We start from the raw sequence: 26,394 nt of genomic DNA on the forward strand, positions 1-26,394 counted from the left end.
TGTGGTTGATAATTCCTAGGAGATTTCACAGTGAGTGAAAATTGTGTGATGTGAGATTTCTTATCGATCTGTCTTTAGTAAGAAAACTGATTTAAACTCTTAGAAACTGAAATCCACATAATTTTAAGAGATAATAAAAACTTATATTTCAAAATTATTTTGTAAGGATGCATTGAGGAGTTTATAAACTGCTAAATAGTGTCTGATAATTTTGATTAAAATATGATTTTTAATTAAAATAAGAGTTTTATGCTTCATTAAGCAATTTTGAATATATTATCTGATTTATTTTTAAAATATTTTTTAAAAGACTACAAAAGCTGCAGGATATGCTAAGTTGTTTCAGTCATGTCCAACTCTTTGCAACCCTGTGGACTGCAGTCCACCAGGCTCCTCTGTCCATGGGATTCTCCAGGCAAGAATACTGACTGGAGTGGGTTGCCACGCCCTCCTTCAGGGGATCTTCCTGACCCAGGAATCGAACTCAACTCTTATGTCTCCTGCATTGGCAAGTGAGCTCTTTACCACTAGTGCCACCAGAGAAGCACACTACAGGATACCCTGTGTTATAATTTGGTATCTAGAGCCCTTTTACAAGTAATGACCTTTTAGAAATTCAAAATTAAGTAAAAACTATACTAAATTAATGTTGTTAGCTTGTTGTATGAACCTAGTAAAACCTACTCATTTTTAAATAGTGAGGTTGTTCATTATGTAGCCAGATATTCAGAAACTAATACAAAAATATACAGGCGGTAACAAAATCAGATTTGTTACCAGCCCACCATACAGGCATGTGTGTTGAACATCGTCTTATCATTTTATGACTTTATGTCTTAGTTTAACTGCAGAAGGTTCCAGCTGAACAAAGCTCAAGGTCACTGTGATCTGGTGGAGCCCAACTCCCTAGGAGTCTGAAACAATATTTTAAAAAGCAAAATCAGTAAGGCAAAAAAAAAGAGAGAGAGAGAGAAATATTAGTAAGCAGAATATCTTGATGTTGCCCAAAGTTGCTGATTCCTTCTCCACATGTTTTTTCCTCCAGTTTGTACTTTATGATATTATCACTTAATCAGCTATTTGTCTGTCTTTATGGATATCATCATCATTTTTGTTTTCCTTTACACAAATGCGGTAAGCATTATAAAACAGGTTAAGTTAGAATTTCTTCCTTCACTGTGGCATGTGCTTATTTGGGAAGGATCTTTAAACTAGAAAAGCTTAATCAAAGATGGAAATGCTTTCTTAATTTCTTAGCATCATGTCAAAGGACGAGGTCAGATTGAACCACAGAGAGAGGTAGAGCCAGTACAGAAAACAAGAAAGATTCTAATAAAGAATCAGCATAAAATCCTGAAAGCCTTTCTGAACTGGGCCTCTAGTCATTCATCAGGTGATCAAAAAACTCTAAGATGAAGTGCCCTAGCCTCTAAACCACCCTAAACCACCACTAACACTTGTTTTCGTAATGAATCAAAAGTAGGTGTATCCTGATTGAGAGATTCCAGAATCTGAAAATACCTAAAAATGACCCTCTCTAGTCCAGCTGTCTCATTTACCAGATTTATGAAAACTGAGGCTCTCTCTGAAGAAGGGAGATACTTTCTCTTCATTAGCAGACTTCCTGTTTGGTGGTCAGCCCTCCATTCCCTAGCTGGAACTTAGATGCCCTTTGCTCTTCCTATGACACCAATGAAATGTATACATGACTCCAGCCTGATTCAGAGGCTCTCCTATGGCTTTTAATTTGTATATAGTTGAATTATTATATTCTAACATTCCTTTCTTGTTTGCATAGGCATGCTTTTCCTTTTTCTCTTTCAATGTATTTGAATATTAAAAAAACCCTTTACTTTTAAATATGTTACAGTTGCTTTCACTGCATATATTGATACTATATATTACATAAATAAAATTATTATAAATTATACTGATAAGTGTGAGATCAAAGATATGGTATCTTTAAAAACATGAGACTATAATACAGGAAAAATATTTAGGGTAAAATAACAAATAATTGGCTTATATTAAATTTTATGGGTTAAGTAAAAGGTAAATACTCTGCATGATTCTAATATGCCTAATGCTTACAATGAATTTTTAAAATAATGTCCAGTAGTAATTTCTGTTAATCCTCTCTTCTTTTTTCTTTCTTAAATTTACCCTTTTACCCCAACCTTTTAACAACTTACAAAGATCTATTTGTATTTGTATAGCTGAGAACCAATAATTTCATAAATTTAATGTACACTAAATTTTGAACTTTATTCCCTGATTGATTTATTTTTAGTCATTCAGCACTTTGCTAAAGCAAAGCACCTTAATTGAAATTCTGGCAAATTAGAAATTGATTAACTGTTTTCAAATATTTATAATGAAACACCAACAGAATTCGATTTTCTTCAGCACAAAGAATTACCAGACAGATGTAGTATAATTCCTAAGATGTTTCAAGCCTGACACCTCCTTAAAGTATTAAATGAACCTAACTCCATCCTGAGTAAGGAATTAGCAGTAACTTGGTTTCTGAGAAAATACAAAACTACATCACTGTCCCTGAAATGTGACACTGTGCTACATTTTCATTGATATTAGAGCCACATGCCCTGGCGATGGAGTGAATTTCATCAATGGGTAGCAAATTTTCATATAGGTCTCACATTTGAAAGAGCACTTCTGTTTCTGTAACTTAGAAACAGCAAGAGTTGACGTGATAGGTTTTGTAGGAGCTTCTGAATGTTTATTATAAGTTATGAAAACGGCAGCCCTATTATCAGGGCTTCCTTCACATCAAGGACTAATTTCCCTACTATATGATCAATATGAATTTCTCCTGAGGATGCTACATTTCTCAAAATACATTTAATGTATTTCCATTAAAATATTTAATTGTTAAATAGGAGTTTTAAAGAATCATGCTTGATGAAAAGTCAAAGTTATTAAACTTTTAACAGATTTTGAAAATAAATAGATACAGTAGTATAAAGTGAGTGTAAAGTCTTTCCTTCAAATTACACATGTGAAGAAAACTGTGACGTGTCAGAATGACGAATTATTCTTTACCCCAATATAAAAAAAAAATGTTAACATGACAGTCTTTCAAACTTTTTTGTTTTGTTTCTTGACAGGAGTAGCAGAAGTCTATATACAAAAGGAGAAGAACAGATAATTTATAGGAAAGGAGAAAATCTTTAGTTGGAGAAATAATTCCATGCATATTCCATTACCCTTAGTTTATAGTCCTCACTGCTTGTTATTGGCATTTGCCAAATAAGGGGAGACTTTGTTCTAGGGGTCAACACCATGCCAGAATATTTCCTACAGCTATTAATTTTCATTGTATTAGAAACAAATTAGTTCATATTCTCTCAAGTACAAGCTATCATTTCAATTTTTGGAAATATTACAGGAATGACATATTTACATAGCAAAATAGTTTTAGAGACAAGTGATATTGGAATTATGTTTTTACCCCAGCAACAGTATTAAATTCAGCTTCCACCATGTGAGCATGTTATGTTTTTACATCTATGTAAATAAAAACCAGTTCTGATTGAAATGAATCCTGCCAGTTAGTGTCAGGCTACCAGATATGACAATTTGATGATAAAAATTACCATGCTACTTTAAATACATTATCATAACTCATGTTAACTTTAGGTCACATACAAAGTTGTGTAAATAGCTCATTTCTGAACATATTAACATATATGCATTTTCTTTTGGATTACTATTTAGCATATGGCTTTCAAAAATAAATCATGCAATCATGAAAAAATTATCTGAAAATAGAATTCTATAGACATTCTATACATTTGGAGTTGTGAAATTTTTTGCCCAACACATACATGTGAGAGATGGAAAATTAAAGCTAACATTTAAATACCTTCACCCTGAACTGCTGTCATATGAAGAATTATTAAATAAACATGGTCCTTTTTCTAGAACTTTTAAAGTAAGTATTATTGTCCTATAATTGTATATATAGAACCACAATTAAGCATCATTTTACATAGTATTCTTTAGCAAGACAATTGTTTATGCAAAATGTTTAACTAGTTAGGATTATTTTAGATTTGTTAAAACTCACATAATATGGAGCATAGAGGAAGGGTGAGTTTTTCTACAAGTTTAACAAACATTTGATGTTTTCACACCTGAGCACATAAATGCAGAATTAAATTGCTTGATAAGAAACATAAATAGCTGGTGTTGGTCATGTGTCCCTTTAGTCATATGTTCTTTTATTTTATGTAAGAAGTTATCTTACCTTCCAGTACCTAACAATAGAAAATCAATTATGTATTTGTTATTTCAAAATTGTAGATACTTATATAACCTTACTATTTATTATGATTTAAACACACATAAAAATATAGACTGTATAAAGCTACTCACAGTGTGATTCGTTGCAGTAAGACAGTAAAGTAGAAATAGAAAAAAAAATACTTTTGATATCTTCACCAATTTTAACTTTTACCTAATGATTTCTACAACTTTAGATAATAAATACTTAAGACAGATACAAAGACACATTGAGGGGCTTCGCTGGTGGTTCAGTGGCTAACCCTGTGCGCTCCCAATGCAGAGGGCCCAGATTTAATCCCTGGTTGGGCACCTAGATCCCACGTGCCACATAAGACCTGCCTGCACAACTAAATTAATTAATTTAAAAATAAAGACATTTAAATATGAGATGTAGCATATACTGAAATTTTAATAGGAATCCTTTTTTTTTTTTAACTTTCAACACTTAGTTAATAGTTTAATCTGAAAATGAGTAATTAAACCATAATAGAGAGAAAGTCAAAGTTCTGTCTTTGCCTCCATCACCTCACTTGAATTTGGCATAATCCCTTTGCTTTCTTATCAACTCTTTTTTTTTTTTTTTGAGAGTTATATTTTTTGGTAAAATGTGAAAGAATGTGACATCTTAAAATGGGGAGAGTGTGTAGGGTAAATTAAATATCAGTTTTAGAATGCCTCAAGAAGCACAGACAAATGGAAGTAGTCTCTTTCATGAGTAGAGTAGAAGGTGAGTAGAATTTGTAGGCTGTGATGAAAATCAAGAAAAGAGAAATTGACGTACTGGAGAAGAGGAATAATGCAATTTTGAGGCAGTAAGTAGGTGCGAGTCATTTATGTAGTAAATTTTCCACCCAAGCATTGACACTTCTGATTATTTTGTCAGTCGGTCCTCATAGAGCACTTCTTACCGTTCAGAGGACGCGGGATGGTTCTGTTGGAAACCATACATCATGCTAGCGTTGGGTCACTTTAGATTTCACACCTAGTTTTATAAAAGTGCACTTTTGCTTGATGCAGGCAGAGTAGCCACTAACCTCACCGTGTTATCTCTGCTTCCCCCCACCCGGTAACGGAGCTCACACGCTCTTGTTTTCACTCCTTAGTATAACGCACACACAGATCAGTACAGAAGCTGCGACAACGTCTCCACCAGATCCTCAGACAGCGACGTCAGCGACGCGTCTGCCGTGTCCCGAACCAGCAGTGCCTCCCGCCTCAGCAGCACCAGCTTCCTGTCCGAGCAGTCTGAGCGGCCTCGGGGCAGGATCAGGTGAGTGGCCACCACTCGTGCCAACCAGGTAGAAGTGCACCTAGCCTCCTGCTTATTCTCGCTCAGAGTTTAGGTAGAGGAGCCAGAGCGTTTCACTGAAACGACCAGAACTAGGGTGGCTTCAGCCTTGGTTCACTGTTGTGTAATATTGCCCAGATTCTGTGGTCCTTCCTATCAGGTGGGGCTTGTAACCACAGAGCAATCTCTAAAATTCCTTCTAATATCATTAAATCCATAAAGCATTCTTTAGTCCTGTGTTGGGAAGCCTCTCTGTAAAGGGCCTGGTAGTAAATACTTCAGGCTCTGCTGGACAGCCTCTGTTGCGATGATTTATAATGTCATTGTACAGAAACTCTGCAAACGAGTGAGCACAGTCATAGTCCAATAAAGTTTTATTTACAGAAGGACAGAGAGCAGGCTACATTTTCCCGTAGGCTATAATTTACTGAGCTCGTCTTCAGTCCCCAAGCAGTTGGTACACCTTCAGGTGGGGGTGATTGCAAAATACACATACCTCTTTTTTACATTATGGGACTTGTAAGAGATTTGCATGTAGTTTGTTTAAATCACCAGCAATTATCTTGGTTCTCACGAGGTAAATAACCCTGCTAAAGGGGAAAAGACCTCAGGAATCTGGTCCTGTCTTCAGTAAAACAGATTCAGTATGGACAAGGCATATTTTGTATTTGCTCTTAACTAGTTCCCAGAAGTAGAAGTTTGACTGAAGGCAGTTTTGGGTTGTTGAGAGGCCCATAAAATGTAAATGTTCAAAACAGGAGCAGTTATCTTCCTAACACTCTGAAAGCTGGTATGATGGCACGTTTGAATGATGATCCTGGAGTGTTCTGTCTTCCTGGATTTCTCTGCACCTTGCTCACCTGTTGATGTAATTTGAGAGCAGTTATCTTACTGTTAATTGACAGTGTCTCACGGAGAATCTACAAGAGAAGTTCTGATCAGTCAAGATATTAGTGGAACGTTTTATCTTTATTTTGAATATTCTCTGCCTCTGGTCCTAACAGAGTATTAAGTTCTCTAAAAGTGAAGAAAGAATTAGAAGAGCTAGAGAATATATCTATTGAGCTGCTAGGTTAGAGGGTGTAAAAATGATTCTAATTGATCCCCTTGTATTGAAATATTATTAAGATACTGTGTTTCAGAACCTATTCAGTTTAGCAAGAATATTGATAAATAGGGATTAAACAAAAACTTTTCACTTTTAATCACTAGAAACAATTTATATTCATGATAGACTCTAGTGGCCTGAGTCTTATGGTATAAAGTATAACTAATTAATAGAATTCACGTCACAAACCAACTCTGAGAATGCTATGTGGGTCCACTGTCATTCTCTTGAAATTTCAGGAGAATAAAGTCTTCAAAAATTTATCTTCAGAAAAAACTTGGCAGCATGGCTTTTAAGGAAGAAAGCAAAGAACAGAATTTTTAGGCAGCTCAAGAGCAAGGTACTATGATTTTGTACAAAGCGTGAGAAGGAATTACATGATAGTGATTGGAGCCAAGGTTACTTCGTGGGAAAATGATAGTTTATCAGATCAGTTCAGTTCGGTCTCAGTTGTGTCCGACCCTTTGCAACCCCATGGACTGCAGCATGCCAGCTTCCCTGTCCATCACCAACTCCTGGAGCTTACTCAAACTCATGTCCATCACGTCGGTGATGCCATCCAACCATCTCATCCTCTGTCGTCCCCTCCTCTTCCTGCCTTCAATGTTTCCCAGCATCAGGGTCTTTCCCAATGAGTCAGTTCTGTGCATCAGGTGGCCAAAGTATTGGAGTTTCAGCTTCAGCATCAGTCCTTCCAGTGATAACACTCACTATATTATACCATGAATCAAAGTAGAAGATAGATGATGTTTTGCCTCCTTGATTCATATGATTTCTATTTATTGAAGTTGATGAAGACAGAGATTAGACCTGGAAACAGTACAAGTGAATTTCTTAGTGACAAATCTGTTTTCTCTGGACATTTCCCTGTTTTCAGCTCCTCTTTCTTTTCTCTGTAGCTTGGAGCATGTTTGAGTTATTTTTATATAAGTGGATTATGTAAAGGCAGGCAGTTAAACTAATGGCTAAACAAGTTTCCCCTGAAGCTAAGGTGAAGAAGTATTTTCCTGTGGCCCGATGCTCAAGGTCATAATTGGTAGATGTTTGATTTCTTAGAACACTTAGGAATAAAGAGGGTAGGATGAGATACGGAGGGGCATGACTTTCTTTTGACATTTAAAACCTAGTTATCTTTTGATATATGTTCTTCCCAAGGAATATCCATAGGTGCACAAACGCACATGTTAACACACATGCATGCACACACTCACACACACACACAGTTCAGTTACTTTGCATCCACCATTAGCCTTGTGGTAAATACTTGAGAGTTAGACTGTGAAGAAGGCTGAGTGCTGAAGAATTGATGCTTTTGAACTGTGGTGTTGGAGAAGACTCTTGAGGGTCCTTTGGACTGCAAGGAGATCCAACCAGTCCATTCTGAAGGAGATCAGCCCTGGGATTTCTTTGGAAGGAATGATGCTAAAGCTGAAACTCCAGTATTTTGGCCACCTCATGCGAAGAGTTGACTCATTGGAAAAGACTCTGATGCTGGGAGGGATTGGGGGCAGGAGGAGAAGGGGACGACAGAGGATGAGATGGCTGGATGGCATCACTGACTCGATGGACATGAGTCTGGGTGAACTCTGGGAGTTGGTGATGGACAGGGAGGCCTGGCGTGCTGCAGTTCATGGGGTCGCAAAGAATTGGACACGACTGAGTGACTGAACTGAACTGAACTGAAAAACTTGAGAGGAGGGTTTGTAATGGAGAAACAAAGAACAAAATGATATCAAATGGTTGCAGGCTCTTCAAACTTAAATATTCCTAGTGCTTATAACACTGTGAATATTTATTTTTCTCAATATAATACTGTTTTGCATTTCTTTGTTTTTAGTAACTACCTTCATAGGTTTTAAAATTCTATGTATTCAAGCTCATATATAAAGTATCTGATCAATATGATAATAGATATATTTACATTTCATAATAGGTACCAGCAAACCTTTGAGATCCAATCAAGCATAAAGACTTTATTATTTCCCAAGACTTCATGATAGTATAATATCTATGCCACACACTTAAAACCTATTTTTTATGTTCTGGTTCCCTATATTGAGCAACTGATCTGATCTGATCTGATCCCTATACAAGAGGTCAGATCTTTGACAATGTGGGCAGGAAGCTGAGATGGTTAAGATAAAACCAGGACTCAAACCCTAGCCTTTTCTTTCCACACTGAACACAAACTTTCCCCCACACTTAGTAAATTTAAAGATTAAAATATGTGCTATATTTATTTTAAAAAATCAGCATATAAACCCACTCACTTCAAACCCATGTTGTTCAGGGATCACATATAAGTATCTTTGCTTTTATCTTCCTATGAAGATATAACATGGAATGCTTGGCTCTACGTTGCCTGGGATGGGTTTTATACTGAAAGTCATTAAAAGCATTAGGAGACACTGCAGCATCCCCTGAAGACAGTGTTCAGTATCTAAAAGTCCACCAAGTGTCCAGTACACCCCTGAAGGACCCAGAGAGAGAGAAACCACTGACTTCACCTTGTCCAGATCATATAGAACCATAGTATGCAGGCAATTAAATACCATATATGGTTCTGATTCCATCTATTCAAGTATGTGATGAACCAAAAAAATGTCAAGATAGGCACCTCTGAGATGAGCAGTGGGCTGCACAGAGTGCTACATAGGCCAGCATCTCCCAAACACTGCTTGCTACACTTGCCTGTTGGTGATTCACAGGACAAAGTACAGTTCTTGAGGTTTTGAGTTCTACCTTGTAATAGCTTACCTCTGCTTACTCCAGCATATACCAAGATTACTTCATTCTGGAAGACCTATTTCCCAAGGACATCAATTAATGTGTTACATAGTTTTCAAGTGAAGTTTGAGAAATTCCATTTTAGATAGCCAGCATCCTACTGCCTAAGAGATAATAGGCAGTAAAGAGAGCTTTAAAAACCCTGTTTGGGGAAAAAATGAAATTAAGCCCTTACAGAATGTGTATAGGTTGAAGAATACAAATATATTTAGATCAATCTCTTAAAGATCATTTTCAGAATATTAGGAATTCACAGACCATATATTGAATCTTTTGTGTTTGACATAATGATTAGGCAAAAGATACTTGACCACTGGGGGTGGCACCAGCTAAACCACATATTTCTGTGTAAACTGAAATAAGGACGTCTCTCCCCCTAGGTGCATTGTAAATGCTTCATTCAAAATAAACCAAAACATACTTAATGTTTTCAAAGGTTATGTAAACAGGGAACTACAGTAGAAAAGCATATACTATACTGTTTATATTAATTAACCTTTTGTAGATAGAATGAATTTAAAGTTCTTCCAAAAAAAATGTTATCATGGATTCGAAGTACTTAAAACTTAAGTAATTTCTAGGATGATTCTTTCAGGACAAAATCAACAGAGTAATCCAAAGTGCATGCGTGCTAAGTTGCTTCAGTTGTGTCTGACTCTTTGCAACCCTAGGGACTGTGACCCACCAGACTCCTCTGCCTATGGGATTCTCCAGGCAAGAATATGGGACTGGGTTGCTGTGCCCTTATCCAGGGGATCTTCTCAACCCAGGGCTCAAACCCATGTCTCTTCTGTCTCCTGCACTGGCAGGCAATTTCTTTACCACTAGTTCCACCTGGGAAACCGAGTTCAAAATAATAAACATCAATAAAGATTTGAGGTCCCTTGTTTTTCAGATTTGTTCTGAATGTGACATATAATTTTCATTTAGTATTAGCTTAAATAGTTCTCGAAGAACATTTCCTTTCCAACCATAAAGAATGTAGAGTGTATTAGTAGAGGGAGCATGACAAGTGAAAGTCGATTAGTCATGTCCAACTCTTTGTGACCCCATGGACTGTATGTAGCCTGCCAGGTTCCTCTGTCCGTTAAATTCTGCAGGCCAGAATACTGGAATGGGTAGCCATTCCCTTCTCCAGGGGATCTTCCTAACCCAGGGATCAAACCCAGGTCTCCCACGTTGCGGGAAGCCCCGCAATTGATAATAAGAAATGCACATGTTCTGGAAGTCAGAAAGAGTATGTTAAGTTTCAAGTTTCTAAGTTTTATTTATTTTTTTTATTTTTTGCATCAAAGAAAATGTTCATCGCAAAAAGAGGCTGAATTTTTATGATATAGCTCTGAATTTTTTTCATCTTCATCATATATCAATTTTTTTTCCAGGCAGACAAATTTCAGATGTTTTATGTAAGATCAAACTACAAAACCAAATATAAGCATAATCCTATAAAATCCTTTAATTGTACTCAGATGATACATAATTTTAGTTCTGTCAAAATCAACAGTTTCCCAGCGACCTTCACATATAAACTTTTGTCAGCATTGACAAAGGTTTGCCTAGATCTACAAAGTTGCCTTTCTATATCAAGGTGAATTTTGATAAACAAACTTGCTGAGCATATTTGATGCAAATAGTTTTTGGTCTTTTTATCATCTCTTTTTAGAAGAATATTTTCAAAAGCAGTTCTTTTCTACAATCATAGTTTGAAAGATATGAGAGCTTTTTAAGCGAAGCTTTCTCCTATACACAAATAGTAATTTCAGAGCAGGAAATTTACTAAAATCTGGCAGTTGATGTCAGTAGGCATAATAATAAGTAGGCGCATACTTAAGGAAATATGCTTATTGAGGGATTTTAAAACATTGTAGGTTAAATTATTCGATATTTTAAAATGTGATAGAGAATGAGTGCGTAGTTTACTATCTCCTGGAAAATCAATCTTGATATTGCAGTTATGCTTGAAAAATATTACAGAAAATTTCAAATGCCCTTAATTTCATGGTAGTTCTTCAGCTCCACAAGGGAATACAAGATACCATTTAAAAATAATCTTTGGAAATTTTGTGATGGCATTTGAAAAATACTTAACTGCAAAATTATTTGCTGTATCTATAGCTCAGAATAACAAATGAAACTTTCATTTTTATATACTTCTTATTATGCCTACTGACACTGAATATAGTCAAGAGGACCACGAGGGAATTTTAAAGCTGTCCACACAATTTTGCATGCCCTCCTGTTCTCCTATGGAAAAACAAAGTCAACTGAGATCTGCAGAAGTACTAAAAAGAAGGGAAAATAACATGGACATTTGGTGATGGGGAGAAACTAACTGGAACACAGTGAGAGATGCTGGATATTGAATCAATATCTGAGGAAGGAAATATATTTTGGCATTCTTCTTTCATGGAATTTCTTCATTTTAATTGTCTAAGACTGATGAGTGGACTATTATTATTTCCTGTGACCAGATGGAAGCAGTAGAGAGATGGGAAGACTGTGCCACGTGCCCTTTAAAAACTCTCTGCCTTTATGGTGAAATTACTAAATGATACTGTTAGTATACCATATGACTGAAGGGGCCATGCAACTGAGTTGCTAAATTGTGCCATGTCCAGCACATAAACACAATTCTTTTGACCTGTGAATGTAAGTAACAGACAGTCCTTAGAGTAGCGAATTTGAGCTCTTGGGGCAAGTGAGTAGATTTTCCTGGTGAGAGTCTTCCTTGCAAACCTTTAGTACTACTACAGGGGTCTGGTTCCATTCCTGGCTGGGGAACTAAGATTCTGCAAGCTGTGCAGTCAAAAAATATATATATATATAAAGGACTGCAGTTTGAAGGGAAGCAGCAGCAGTCTGATATGAACAGCTCCATTCTGTGTGTTTTTACTCATGTGTTCTGTCAGTTCCTTATAGGTTTACTGAGATGTTTTGTTGAAATCTGGGAAAGTTAGCAGAGTATTAGATAAATGCTTCCTACTTAATAGGCAATAAAAATGGTCAGTTATAATAAAGTTTTCAAATTTTGATGGAAACCCAGAATACCTCATAAAGATGGGAGTTACTTGTCAAAGTGATCATTTATAATTAGATCTCAGACACGACTTCTGTCTCTTAGGGAAAAATAGCTACACTGAATATGGAGTTTTAAAGTATGCTGTAACATTTTGTTATTTGTAGAAATCGAATTCCCTGTAAGGATTAAATCAGATAATTTTTAACATTTCAAATATTTTAAAGAGCATGCTCAATGGACATCATAGATACTGTTAATTAGAAACTTTTCTTTAATGAGAAAAATAAGACTGTGTTTGGAAGAATGTATTAGAAGGTTTATTTCATTTATTATTTTATTTGAGGTGAAAAAAATCTTTGAAAGTTCAAACCAACAAACTATATTAATAACTTTGCTTGTAAGTACATGCTCATCTATTTATGATACTAAATCATACTTGATTTTATTTAAGAGAGTGTAATTTTCCAATTTAATTAATTATCCTAAAAGAAGTTACACATTTCATTTAATACTGTTGTTAAATGAAATAAAAATGTAACTCTCTCTTCTTATTATTTCCCCACAATACACAAGAAATTAACTTACATACTTCTAACAGCACATCTTCAGTGTAACAAATTATTAGAAAGCTATAGTTTATACATCTTTTAAGTGCAAGGAAAATAACATAGGTTGTGAATCCTATAGTGAATTGACTATATTAAAGCAACTTTCAAATAAAACCAATTTATTTCCTAGGAATAGTTTTGAAAGAGAAAAAGAATTCAACTTTGGGGTTCAAAACCCCGTTCACTGTGAGGGATATGATTGTAGTTGTGATCTTGGTTTTTGACAGCAGGCATGAGCAGTGCATTTACTCTGGGGCTATGAGTGATGTCCAGAAGTACCACCTTTGGATTCGGGGCAGAGTCAGGTGTAGGAGGCCACTCCTGTTGGTAAGGTGTTGACTAGCTTTGCTTCAATGCTCTGTAATTTCCACAGCACGTGAGGGCTTCCTAAAGGACCACTGATGTGACCCTTTTGTTTGATGTGCGGTCACTACTGCACACACTGGCTATAGGAAGGATGCCCTGTACTCTGTTCGCTCTCAAACAGCGGGGTGACTGTTCTGCTGCTGCTAAGTCGCTTCAGTCGTGTCCGACTTTGTGCGACCCCATAGACGGCAGCCCACCAGGCCCCGCTGTCTCTGGGATTCTCCAGGCAAGAACACTGGAGTGGGTTGCCATTTCCTCCTCCAATGCTGTTCTGAGAGGAACTCAATTTGTTACTGTATTTTTATGCCAAAACATAAAGGGGTATTTCTAATGGGAATTTTCTAACAGATTCTGAAGTTTCTATTTATCTTACTGTGTTTACATGTTTATATCTGCATGTTAGAGAACTGATTGCTGATTTTAAACCTGGAAGTATTACATAAACAAACAGCTAATAGTTTTTATGGTCTCCATGTATGAAGTCTGGTTGTCAACATTAAATATCTGTTCTTTGGGACAGTCTTCATATTTCCATGGAAATTATCCTATAATTTAAAGTGGATATGAATCCTTTCACTCCAAACCAATGCTTCCCAAACTTCAGTTATTTCACATGTCACATTTGTAATTTTTCCATGACTGTGTAATACATACATAATTTTTAATGTGTTAAAAATGTGGTGACATGTAAAGTGTGTTTTATGATTATAAGATATTCCAGTAGATGGTGTTCATGCAATATCATGAGTGCTGTAACAGCCCAGTAGTGTAACTGCTAATAGTCTCTTTTTATAAATAAAATGTGAAGCAACATATTGACTTCGCTTGGCAATAAGCAGTAGAGCTAGAATTGAGAGCCAGATGATTTAACCTTTTGTCTTTATGTAGTAAATCTATTTATCTCTAATAATTTTTTTTTTGCTTTAAGTTGATTTTGTCTTACATGAAAAGTTTTAAAACCAGTGTTCAGTCTAACTTTTCACAGCCTCTTACTTTTAACCTATCTGTTAAAGGTTATAAGTTATATATGAGTTATATCTCTTACAACCAGCACAGAGCTGGATTTAGATTTTTTTTTCCTTCTTGCTTGCCAATCTGTATTATTTAATTGGCTACCTAATACTTTTACATTTATTTTGATTTCTTATGTATTTGGAATTCTTTCTACTATCTTATTTAATATTTTCAGCTGTTATTATTTTTTCTCTTTCCTGATTGGTTATGAATTGAATTGTTTTTATTTCACTCTCCATTGTTATGGAAATTATATTATTTCTTTGATTTTAGTGCCTAATTTTGTGCTTCAAGGATATATATATATTTCATTAAGCAATAAATCTAAAAGTTAATAATTATTTTTGCTGGCCCAGAGGGAAAAAAAATGACTGTAGTACACTTGAGCTCTGTTACCATCCCTCCACCATTTACATATTTTATGTCTAGTGTTTTAATTATATGTTGTTTTCTTTCTTGCATTATTGGATGTGGTTTTTTTAAATGCTTTAGAATGATGCATGTTTTTTCTAGTTTCTCTGTTAACCATTTTTTGGTGCATTGTAGAGCTTCCCTTGGGGGAGCATTCTCTGTCTTCCTGAAATATATACATTATATTACATTTTATTATTTATTTAAACAAATCTATGGCACCAGTGAAGGTCCCAGAGGGCTTAGACAAAACCCACATTTTTCCTTTGTCTTTAATTGTCTTGACTCGTGCAGGGGTTTCACTTCTAAGTCTCCCTGGACCCTGGACTCAAGTATCAAAATTTCTCAACTGCAAAACCTCCCAAGACATTCATACTTATTTAACAACCTGTTTTCAGGCCCTCTTGGTCTTTGGGCCACAGAATTTCTCTTCCTTCCTTAGGAACTTGGGTTTGTATTTTAAAACGTATTTGTTGTAATTTTCCCATCAGTTCTGGGTACTGGGGAAGGAAAGGATTTTTTCAGAACGTATCATCTACTACTTTGCTAGAAACAGAAGCTCCTATTTAAATGTGCTACTATTTCCTTAAATTTTTTAAAGGTTTACTCAAAAGGATATTGTTTAAAACAAAAGGAACAAATAAATAATTGTAGCAAAAAGCACTGTGGCCCTAAGGACCTTGTCCCAAGGCAAAGGGCAAATGCCAGGGCAGGGAAAAGAGAATTGAGTCTTGAACTGGCAGTGAGATCTAAGGCCTAGGAAGACAAAATGCTGGGATGGGGGGAGGAGGGAGCTGAGGACCAGGAGGGACCTGAGGACCAGGAGATAAGGAAAGGGAGGGTGGGAGAGAGAGAGAGGAGAGGGAGGGGGAAGGAGAGAGGGAGAGGGAAGAACAGAGGGAAAGAGGGAGGTCCAGAGGAGAAAGTGCTGAGGAGACATGGAAACCAGGGAGAGAGACGTGAGCTGTGGTAAAAGGCAGATTACGGTCCAGATGGAGGAAGAGACTCTGAGGATGTCAGAATTTAAGGGATGGCGCCTGAGTGAGCCATACGTTGAGGGAGCTGTTGGTCATCCTGGAATAAAGAGGCCGTTAGAGGCTGCTTTGGACTCAGATGCCGGTCTTTGGTCAGCTGTGGCTGAGGTGACAGGACAGCCCAGCATGTGAAGCTGGGCCTGCCGGACACCTGGGGCCCCTGTATTCACCCAGGGAGCAGGACCAGCGCAGGATGCCGAGAAGCCAGCAAGCAAAGCAAATCGACAACAAAATCCTCAACCTCTAACATCCCGTCAGTTCAGTTCAGTTCAGTTCAGTCAATCAGTCGTGTCCAACTCTTTGCGACCCCATGGACCGCAGCACACTAGGCCTCCCTGTCCATCACCAACTCCGGAGTTTACTCAAAGTCATGTCCAGTGAGTCATTGATGCCATCCAGCCATCTCATCCTCTGGCGTCCCCTTCTCCTCCCACCTTCAATCTTTCCCAGCATCAGGGTCTTTTCAAATGAGTCAGTTCTTTGTGGCCAAAGTATTGGAGTTTCAGCTGCAGTATCAGTCCTTCCAATGAATATTCAGGACTGATTGGACTGGTTGGACCTCCTTGCAGTCCAAGAGACTCTCAAGAGTCTTCTCCAACACCACAATTCAAAAGCATCAATTCTTCAGTGCTCAGCTTTCTTTATAGTCCAACTCTCACATCCATACATGACCACTGGAGAAGCCATAGCTTTGACTAGACGGGCCTTTGTTGGCAAAGTAATGTCTCTGCTTTTTAATATGCTGTTTAGGTTGGTCATAGCTTTTCTTCCCAGGAGCAAGCGTCTTTTAATTTCATGGCTGCAATCACCATCTGCAGTGATTTTGGAGCCCAAGAAAATAAAGTCTGTCACTGTTTCCACTGTTTCCCCATCTATTTGCCATGATATTAACATCCCACAGATTGATATAAAATCATTTCACTACACCTGAGAAGAACAATCACTGCCTCACAGTAACTAGAATTCCATGGACAGTATATTACTGAGGCTTGTAATGATAATACTGGGAGCTACTATTTATTTACAATTGAGCATAATTTTAGGCAAAGGTGATTTGCTGTCATCCTACAAAGTAGACGTTTCTCTTTTAGAAATGAGAAAGTATGATATATGAGATTTTAAGAACTTGTGCAAGGCCATGAATAGCAAATAATGATACTGTCATTGGAATGTAGGTCTTTCCTTAAAAAAACAAACAAAAAATCTAGGTCCTTATTATCTTAAAGCTTATAGGCTTGCTGTTGTTATTTTTATTTTTTACTCTGCACACCTACTTTTAAAAACTATTGAAGTTTTTAAAGACATAAATAGGAAAGAAAGTAAATTCAATGCTAACATGACTTCAGTGATAAGACCCGTGAAGGCCAGAGTGAATTTAGAAAGTTCCCCACCCTGCAGCCATAGGGACAGACCAGAAATCTGACAAACTCTGGAGCTTTGCATCTTGAGGTTTCTGTACAATAATCCCTCTTTCCCTCTGAGGTCCCTACACTGCAGTGAGTGAGGCTGAGAAACCCCAGGTGGAAGTGTGGGAGTTTGTACAGGTGTCCACTTGTCTCTGTAGAAAGTGTTAGTCCTCAGTTGCGTCTGACTCTTTGCGACCCCATGGTCTGTAGCCCACTAGGCTCCTATGCCCAAGGGATTTTCCAGGCAAGAATACTGGAGTGGGTTGCCATTTTCTTCTCCACAGGATCTTCCCAACCCAGGGATCGAATATGGGTCTTCTGCATTGCAGGTAGATTCTTTACTATCTGAGCCACCAGGGAAGCCTACAGTTGTCTCTGTAGGTTCTAGAAAATACTGAAGGGAGCCTCTTCCCCAAGCCCCTGACTCACATGAGAGAGCACCGAGTTTTCACCCAAACTGCATTCTGTCCAGAGCAGAGCCAATCGTGGCTTCCCAGCCCTTTGTCAGGGATATCCTTTGTGACTCTGGGTAGACACCTGGAGACAGCCACCAAGATCCTCGGTCTGAAGTCCAAAGTTAAGGTCTGGAGAAAACTTGCAGGAAATGGGGACAGAAAGCTGATGGGGACTGCAGGTCATCTAGATCTTGTACTTCTATAGTCAGAGTAGACATATATAAAGGGGTGTTAAGCTTGACGACTGAAAATGAGTGTGAGGAGGAGGCCTTACCCAGATTGAAGAATTTTCTGAGAGTGTGTTTTACTGAACTTAAGGAAGATCACCTTTGTGGGCAGAGTTCTCCACAGTGTGTAGCTGCCGCTGACCTCCTGCATCTTGGTTGTTGCTCGCTTTAGAGTGGGACTGGGTTCATGGACCCTCTAGCGTCAGGCTGTAGTCAGAGTGGATGGAAATGTGTGCATAAATCCTACCAGGTCATTAGGAAGCCGGGATTCTGAAGGGAACGGAGATCAGCCATTACGGATCAAATCATTGCAGAAAGATTCTATTACTTTCAAAACACTGTCAAATATCATCTCCTTATTCAACTTTTAACTGAATCTGCTCCAAATGTTTCTGTGTCTGTGCATAAATTCTTGATTTTACTTTATTAAAACATAGAAAAGATAAACTATAAGAAATTCTTAATATTTACATTTACTTTAGTGATATAAAATGCATGCTAAATATCTAATTTTTAGCATTATTTGCCATATATTAAATGATATTATTTAATAATATTAAATAGTAAAAGTATTTAGTTGTATTATCACTTATAATGTTAGTTTATATCATTTATAAGTATCAGTTACTTATGTATGGTTTTATCTAATATAAGTTCCTAGTTCCAGAAAGTGGTCAGGTTTGCATCTCAGGTATGAAAAAGGACACTTGGAAACATAGCAAGAGCCCGTGTGAGGAAGTTGAGGGATTCAGAAGGGTGTGAAAAAGGGGAAGTAAGATGATTATTTAGTAGGAAGTAAAGTACTAATGGGCTTCCCAGGTGGCACTAATGGTAAGGAACCTGCCTGCCAGTGCCAGAGACTTAAGAGACTCAGCTTTGATCCCTGGGTCAGGAAGAGCCCCTGGAGGAGGGCATGGCAATCCACTCCAGTATTCTTGCCTGGAGAATTCCATGGACAGAGGAGTCTGGCAGGCTACAGTCCATAAGGTTGCAAAGAGTAACACACGACTGATGCAACTAAGCACACACAACGTACTAAATAGATAGTATATGCAGAGTAAACAAAGAACTGAAAGTACATGCAAACACTATCTACTGTCTGTCTGTCCATCTCTATTATCTGTCTATCTGTCATCTGTCTCTTTAGCATCTGTCTCTCTAGCATCTGTCTATATCTATCTATCTATCTATAGGTCTATCTGTCTATTTATCTACCTATCATCTGTCTATGAAGAAGGCAATGGCACCCCACTCCAGTACTCTTGCCTGGAAAATCCCATGGACGAAGGAGCCTGGTAGGCTGCTGTCCGTGGGGTCGCTAAGAGTCAGTCACGACTGAGCGACTTCACTTTCACTTTTCACTTTCATGCATTGGAGAAGGAAATGGCAACCCACTCCAGTGTTCTTGCCTGGAGAATCCCGGGGACGGTGGAGCCTGGTGGGCTGCTGTCTATGGGGTCGCACAGAGTCGGACACAACTGAAGTGACTTAGCAGCAGCAGCAGCAGCATCTGTCTGTCTATCATTATCTCTCTAGCATCTATCTATATCTATCAGTCTATCTGTCTATATCTGCTTTGATACTATCACTAACCAGTATTGAAAACTTCAACATCTACACTACTTCTGTAGAGCTGAATTTACTTTTCTGTTTAGCCATCCATTCATTCACTCATTCATCCCTTACCAGTCATTTATTGAGTCTCTATTACATGGAGGTACCATGCTGCTGCTACTGCTGCTGCTAAGTTGCTTCAGTTGTGTCCGAATCTGTGCGATCCCATAGACAGCAGCCCACCAGGTTCCCCCGTCCCTGGGATTCTCCAGGCAAGAGTACTGGAGTGGGTTGCCATTTCCTTCTCCAATGCATGAAAGTGAAAAGGGAAAGTGAAGTCACTCAGTCATGTCGGACTCTTAGCGACCCCATGGACTGCAGCCCACCGGGCTCCTCTGTCCATGTGGTTTTCCCAGCAAGAGTACTGGAGCGGGGTGCCATCTACTTGATGCCAATTATATGGTGCGAAGCAAAACCTACTCATAGTATATATGTAATATTAGGATGCATATTCATCTGAGAAATGAGACTCAACCTGCCACTCCTGCCTCACAGGACTGTGAGAGAATAGAATGAAAGGTAGTTAGGCTGCATGTTTATAACTCAGCTACTGCACACAAATGTCAAGAATTAAGTGAGTTACTTGGTCTTTTAAAAGTTATCCTTACATCTCTCACAGGTCAGATGACTACATAAGGTATGACACAACACCTTTCTTTTTTTTTTTTATTATCTGGATTTTGATTATTAATATTTAACTTTTCCACTTGACTGGGCTTTATGATGAGCTGAATGACTGTATGTTGGCTTGGAGAAGTCCTATTTCATTAGTGTGGAAATTTTCAGAGTCATGCCCCTGGACTGTTGGTACTCTAATGAACAGTAACTGTCTGCAAATTGCCACATACAGGTTTGAAACAGGAATATTAAAGGATAAGAAGAGGAGACTCAGATAGCAGGGCTCTGAGCTTTACCCTTCCGAGAGAGCAATTTTACTAGGATTTGTTTTATTAATTCAATCATTAAATATATCATTAAATATAAAGAGGAAATATCACTGCCTTTAAAAAAGCATATTTTAAAACAAATGTGGCACAATAATTTCTAGTGCTATGATTTGAAGGAAAAAATTAAAATATGAGATTCAGTTCTAATTCTTTAGCTATTAAGTATTTTTAATTCAGATAGTATTATAATTTGGCCAATGGTTTGTCTAGTATGTTGCAAGTCCTTGGTATGATACATTAGGAAAAAAATCTATTTCAAAGAAAAAGGAAACTTGCAGACTGCTAGGTCTATGTTGAGCTTAGATGGTCTTTTTTCCCACTGCATATTTTATTTATGAATTATACACCTGGTGTATGAAGTAAAAGAAGTGCTTGGGATTGCTTTTTAGTACAATAGCTTTACACAGTATGATACATACTATATAAAATAATATATTTTACTTTCAAATCCATTGCTTTAGCATACATACTTAACAGATTTCATACTACACTTGGTAACTTAAATTTAAAACAATATGGTAAAAATTGTAAAGGCTTTTTTTTACTTTATCATTTTTTAAAGAAAATAATCACTTAGAGCTACATTTCTTTACTCATTTTTAAATATGATTACCTTGATTTCAACCAGGACATCGTAAAGCACAGACACAATAATGAAATTGGTATAATCAGCACTCACTGACTGAATGCATAGTACATACCCAGTTTAATGACTCAAAACCCTAGACCTTCAAGGATTCTCAAAAGACCTTATGCCCTAGCTTCCTATAATTAGTGGAAATGTTTTCTAAGTTATTTGCATCATCCAAAATAATTGATGATCTTTGTTCCTTTGTAAACTAAAACAGCAGTTACATTATGAAATCACTTGTGTGTCCATCTTCAGCTTTCTGACTTTATCATTTTGTGACTCATTTATACTATTTTATGGTTCATACATGATATGAGAAAGTATTTACTTTTTTATATTTTTCTTTTACTTTAGTTTGATTTGCTATGTTTCAGGTATACAGCAATGTGATTCAGTTACATTTATGTGTGTGTGTGTGTGTGTGTGTGTACACACATGTATGTATATGAGGGGAATGGTTTCCGTGTGGCACTAGTGGTGAAGAACCCACCTGCCAAAGCAGGAGACCTCAGAGACATGGGTTTGATCCCTGGGTCAGGAAGATCTCCTAGAAGAGGGCATGGCAACCCACTCCAGTGTTCTTACCTGGAGAATCCCATGGACAGAGGAGCCTGGAGGGCTACAGTCCATTAGAGTTGCAAAGAGCTGGACACGACTGAAGCCACTTAGCATGCATGCACTCACACATATATATGTGTATATGTATGTATATGTATGTATGTATATGTATATATGTGTATATACACATACACATATACATGTATGTATATTTTTTTCCTATTCATTTCCATTATAGGTTATTATGAGATATTGAATATATATAGTTTGCTATATAGTTGATCCTTGTTGTTTATCTAATTTATATATATATATATAAATATTTTAGTGTGTGTTTGTTAATCCAAACTCATATTTTATCCCTTCCCTACCCGCTTTCCATTTTGGTAACAGTAAGTTTTTCTTTATCTGTGAGTCTACTTCTATTTTGTCAATAAGTTCATTTATATCACTTTTTGGATTCCACATAAATGATATCATATAATATTTGTCTTTTTCTGACTTACTTCACTTAAAATGATCATTTCTACTTGCAGCCATATTGCTAACATTGGCAAAATTTCATTTTTTATGATTGAGTAATATTCCATTGCATATATGTACCACATTTTCTTTATCCATTCATCTGTGGATGGACACCGGGGTTGCTTCCATGTCTTGGCTACTGCAAATAGTGCTGCAAGGAACACTGAAGTGCCTGTATTGCTTTGAATTATGGTTTCCTCTGGAGTGGGATTGGTACATCATATGGTAGTTCTCCTTTTCATTTTTTGAACAACAACCATACTGTTCTCCATAGTGGCTGCATTCCCACCAACAATGTAGGAAGGTTCCCTTTTATTTTCTAATGTTTCAGTATTTACTGAATATTGTACACACACCAGCTTTTGTTGAACAGTGTGTGTGTGTGTACACACATGTATATTTGGTTGAATTCATGATAGACTGGAAATACATGTGTATATAGTTAGTTCATTATTTATAATCACTAAGGTCCTTAAATGTTTCTTAGAATAATAATAAACAAATGATTGATTGATTTAGTATTTGAACAGAATAAGTATATTCTTTCTACCCCATTAACCACCTAGTTCCCAAATCAAAAAGTTGGAAGCTGCCCTAGTTTTAACTCCTCCCAGTCCTCTTTCTAACACTTTATTTGTAGCATTATCAGCCCCCACTATATTTCTGGATGTTGTTTCCCTAAAGACCTCCCCACATGACATTTTAACCTCACAGGTACTCTGTGTTTGTCTTGATACACTGTGGCCTCTTGGAGGACCCAACCGGTGTGTTACCTGAGATCTTTTCATTCCTCCCGCCTCCAGGAACCAGTGATTACCTTTGGGAGACTTAATCACTCTCATAAAGAATTTGTGTTCAAGCCAGTCTTCAAGTAATACAATCGATTTTACTTCCTAAATAGAACTCATGATCACAGACTGCAGATTGAAGACAATAGATATTTTTATTCATCTCTAATTGCCAACTGAAAGCTACCCAAATTTTGTAAGAAGAAGATTAAACTTTTGTCTACTATGAAACTAGGAGACAACAGCTTCCTTAAATTATAAACTATAGAAAACACCTTTCAAATCCAGTGAAATCTGTACTAAAAGGAGGAGAAATACCAAGAGTAGATGCTGACTTATTCAGCTCCTGAATAATGTAGAGTTCTCTAAATGGCATAGCCTTAAAAAGCCCAGTTAAAATGTGCACCTCAGATCTGTGGGAACTAGAGAACTTCCAGGCCTGGGACATCCTGAAGCAGTGATTCATACCTCAGAGGAGCAGCTGACATCTGCTCAGAGGAGAAGCCTTGCCGGTGTGCCAGGCTGTGTGTCACCTACAGCCTGTCAGGGAACTGTGAATAGAAGCAAGTTGGAAAACACTACCCAGTGTAGTTTGCAAAGAAATGAATTGCTACAGCCCTATAACGCATACCTCTTCATTACTCACCAAGTGGAGATTTTGACACCACCTCTGGTCCTGATGACTCTAAACTTATTCAAAAGTAAGGAGTGAGTTGACACAGCCTGTCCAGTTGCAGGTGTGACAAAGTAGCTGGTATCAGATGGATCATCTCTCCTACAAAGCTATAAAAACTAAACCAAAACAGATGAACAGATAAAAAACTATTTGACAGCACTTATAAGCAATATTTCAGACAAAGAAATTGAAGGGGCTGCAACCCTTGAAAGAAGAAAAGGACATAAAGTAATGCCACATGGACCCCTTTTCCTCTGGAGGGACTTTGCAATCCAGTGACACAGATATTCAGTTCAGATCAGTTCAGTCGCTCAGTTGTATCCAACTCTTTGTGACCCCATGAACCACAGCACGCCAGGCCTCCCTGTCCATCACCAAACTCACGTCCATTGAGTTGGTGATGCCATCCAACCATCTCATCCTCTGGCGTTCCCTTCTCCTCCTGCCCTCAATATTTCCCAGCGTCAGAGTCTTTTCAAATGGGTCAGCTCTTTGCATCAGGTGGCCAAAGTATTAGTTTCAGCTTCAACATCAGTCCTTCCAATGTATATTCAGGACTGATCTCCTTCAGGATGGACTGGTTGGATCTCCTTGCAGTCCAAGGGACTCTCAAGAGTCTTCTCCAACACCACAGTTCAAAAGCATCAATTCTTCAGTGCTCTGCTTTCTTTGTAGTCCAACTCACACATCCATACATGACTACTGGAAAAACGTGGCTAGACAGACCTTTTTTACAAATTGAGTGATAATTTTAAACTAAAAAATGCCCCCCCAAAAAAAACCCTAACAGTACATTTAATAGGTGGGTTTAATGGAATGTTAGAAACAGCAGGACTGAGAGTTAGTGACCAGGTCTGTGGAAAGTATTCTTTGTTGACAAAGTAATGTCTCTGCTTTTTAATATGCTGTCTAGGTTTGTCATAACTTTCCTTCCAAGGAGTAAGCATCTTTTAATTTAATTTCTGCAGTCACCATCTGCAGTGATTTTGGAACCCCAAAAATAAAGTCAGCCACTGTTTCCCCATCTATTTACCATGAAGTGTTGGGACCAGATGCCATGATCTTAGTTTTCTGAATGTTGAACTTTAAGCTAACTTTTTCACTCTCCTCTTTCACTTTCATCAAGAGGCTATTTAGTTCTTCTTCACTTTTTTCCATAAAGGTCATGTCATCTGCATATCTGAGGTTATTGATATTTCTCCCAGCAATCTTGATTCCAGCTTGTGCTTCCTCCAGCCCAGCGTTTCTCATGACGTACTCTGCATATCAGTTAAAGAAGGAGGGTGACAATATACAGCCTTGACGTACTCCTTTTCCTATTTGGAACCAGTCTTTTGTTCCATGTCCAGTTCTAAATGTTGCTTCCTGACCTGCATACAGGTGTCGAAAGAGATAGGTCAGGTGGTCTGGTATTCCCATCTCTTTCAGAATTTTCCACAGTTTATTGTGATCCACACAGTCAAAGGCTTTGGCATAGTCAATAAAGCAGAAATAGATATTTTTTTCTGGAACTCTCTTGCTTTTTCGATGATCCATCAGATGTTGGCAATTTGATCTCTGGTTCCTCTGCCTTTTGTAAAACCAGCTTGAACATCTGGAAGTTCATGGTTCATGTATTGCTGAAGCCTGGCTTGGAGAATTTTGAGCATCACTTTACTAGCGTGTGAGATAAGTGCAACCAAGCAAAGAGCGGCATCTTCCTGGGGTGAGGATACAGATGTCACAGTACAGGAACTGACAGAGAAGTTGGAAACTGAGTTGGGAAGGGGCGGTCCCACAGTTTGTAACAGATTTCCCTAATTTATTGACTGCTGAGCTGTGCATGCACAGAAATTAACCAAGAAATTAACCAAACAGCAGCAGCTGGAGGATGAACTTCTGAGCAAACTCTCCAGCAGCTGCCAGGTGCTGGGAGACCCCATGCCCACTTCAAGTGCATGGGAAACACTTTGGTGTCCTGGACAAATTCCAGGAGGGCCAAACTCTGGAAATAGCATCACACTCTCAAGTAACAGCAGACCTTTCTTTAAGCACAGCTCTGAACAGGAGCAGGACTTATTCTCTCTGCCAATCAAAAACAATTTCACTCCTGTTGGAGGAAAATAATATCATCCAAAGCCTCTGTAGGTTTTCACCCACAAAGTCTGGCATCTAACTTAAATTAATGAAGAAAAGGACCAACCAACTAACAAGGAAAACAATTTTTCTTAAAATAATCCTAGGGAGGGGAGAAAGAGATTATGTTCAGGAAAGAAACAGTGAGACTTTGGCTGGAAATTCAGCAGATGTTATCAAAACCCCAAACCCATGGAATGACTGAAAAGAAGAATGGTAGAGAAAAAAAGAAAAACATCAGACCTACTGTTTATGCTTGGTACATGTTGCAGCTGCTGCTGCTAAGTCGCTTCAGTCGTGTCCGACTCTGTGCAACCCCATAGGCGGCAGCCCACCAGGCTCCCCGTCCCTGGGATTCTCCAGGCAAGAACACTGGAGTGGGTTGCCATTGCCTTCTCCATGGTACATGTTACTCAGTGAAAATATCCTTCAGATAGTGCAAGGATGAATGGATGAAATTTCTAAGAATTCATCACCAGCCAACCTACTCTTCATGTGGAAGGAAAAAG

General features: G+C 37.8%; 1 protein-coding gene across 34 annotated transcripts in view; it reads left to right on the plus strand.

Annotated features, from left to right (window-relative positions):
* LOC133253673 (regulating synaptic membrane exocytosis protein 1) overlaps positions 1-26,394 on the plus strand; it is a 256,940-nt gene that overhangs the window by 146,618 nt on the left and 83,928 nt on the right. For 22 of the 34 annotated variants that reach the window (XM_061427177.1, XM_061427151.1, XM_061427150.1 and 19 more), the window contains one exon: positions 5,412-5,578. The exons of the other annotated variants lie outside the window; for them this stretch is intronic. In XM_061427177.1, the coding sequence (XP_061283161.1) occupies positions 5,412-5,578 (167 nt within the window). The remainder of the gene's footprint in view (positions 1-5,411; positions 5,579-26,394) is intronic. 34 annotated transcript variants of the gene reach the window in all.

The sequence above is a fragment of the Bos javanicus genome, chromosome 9, assembly GCF_032452875.1.
Source record: "Bos javanicus breed banteng chromosome 9, ARS-OSU_banteng_1.0, whole genome shotgun sequence".
NCBI lineage: Eukaryota > Metazoa > Chordata > Mammalia > Artiodactyla > Bovidae > Bos > Bos javanicus.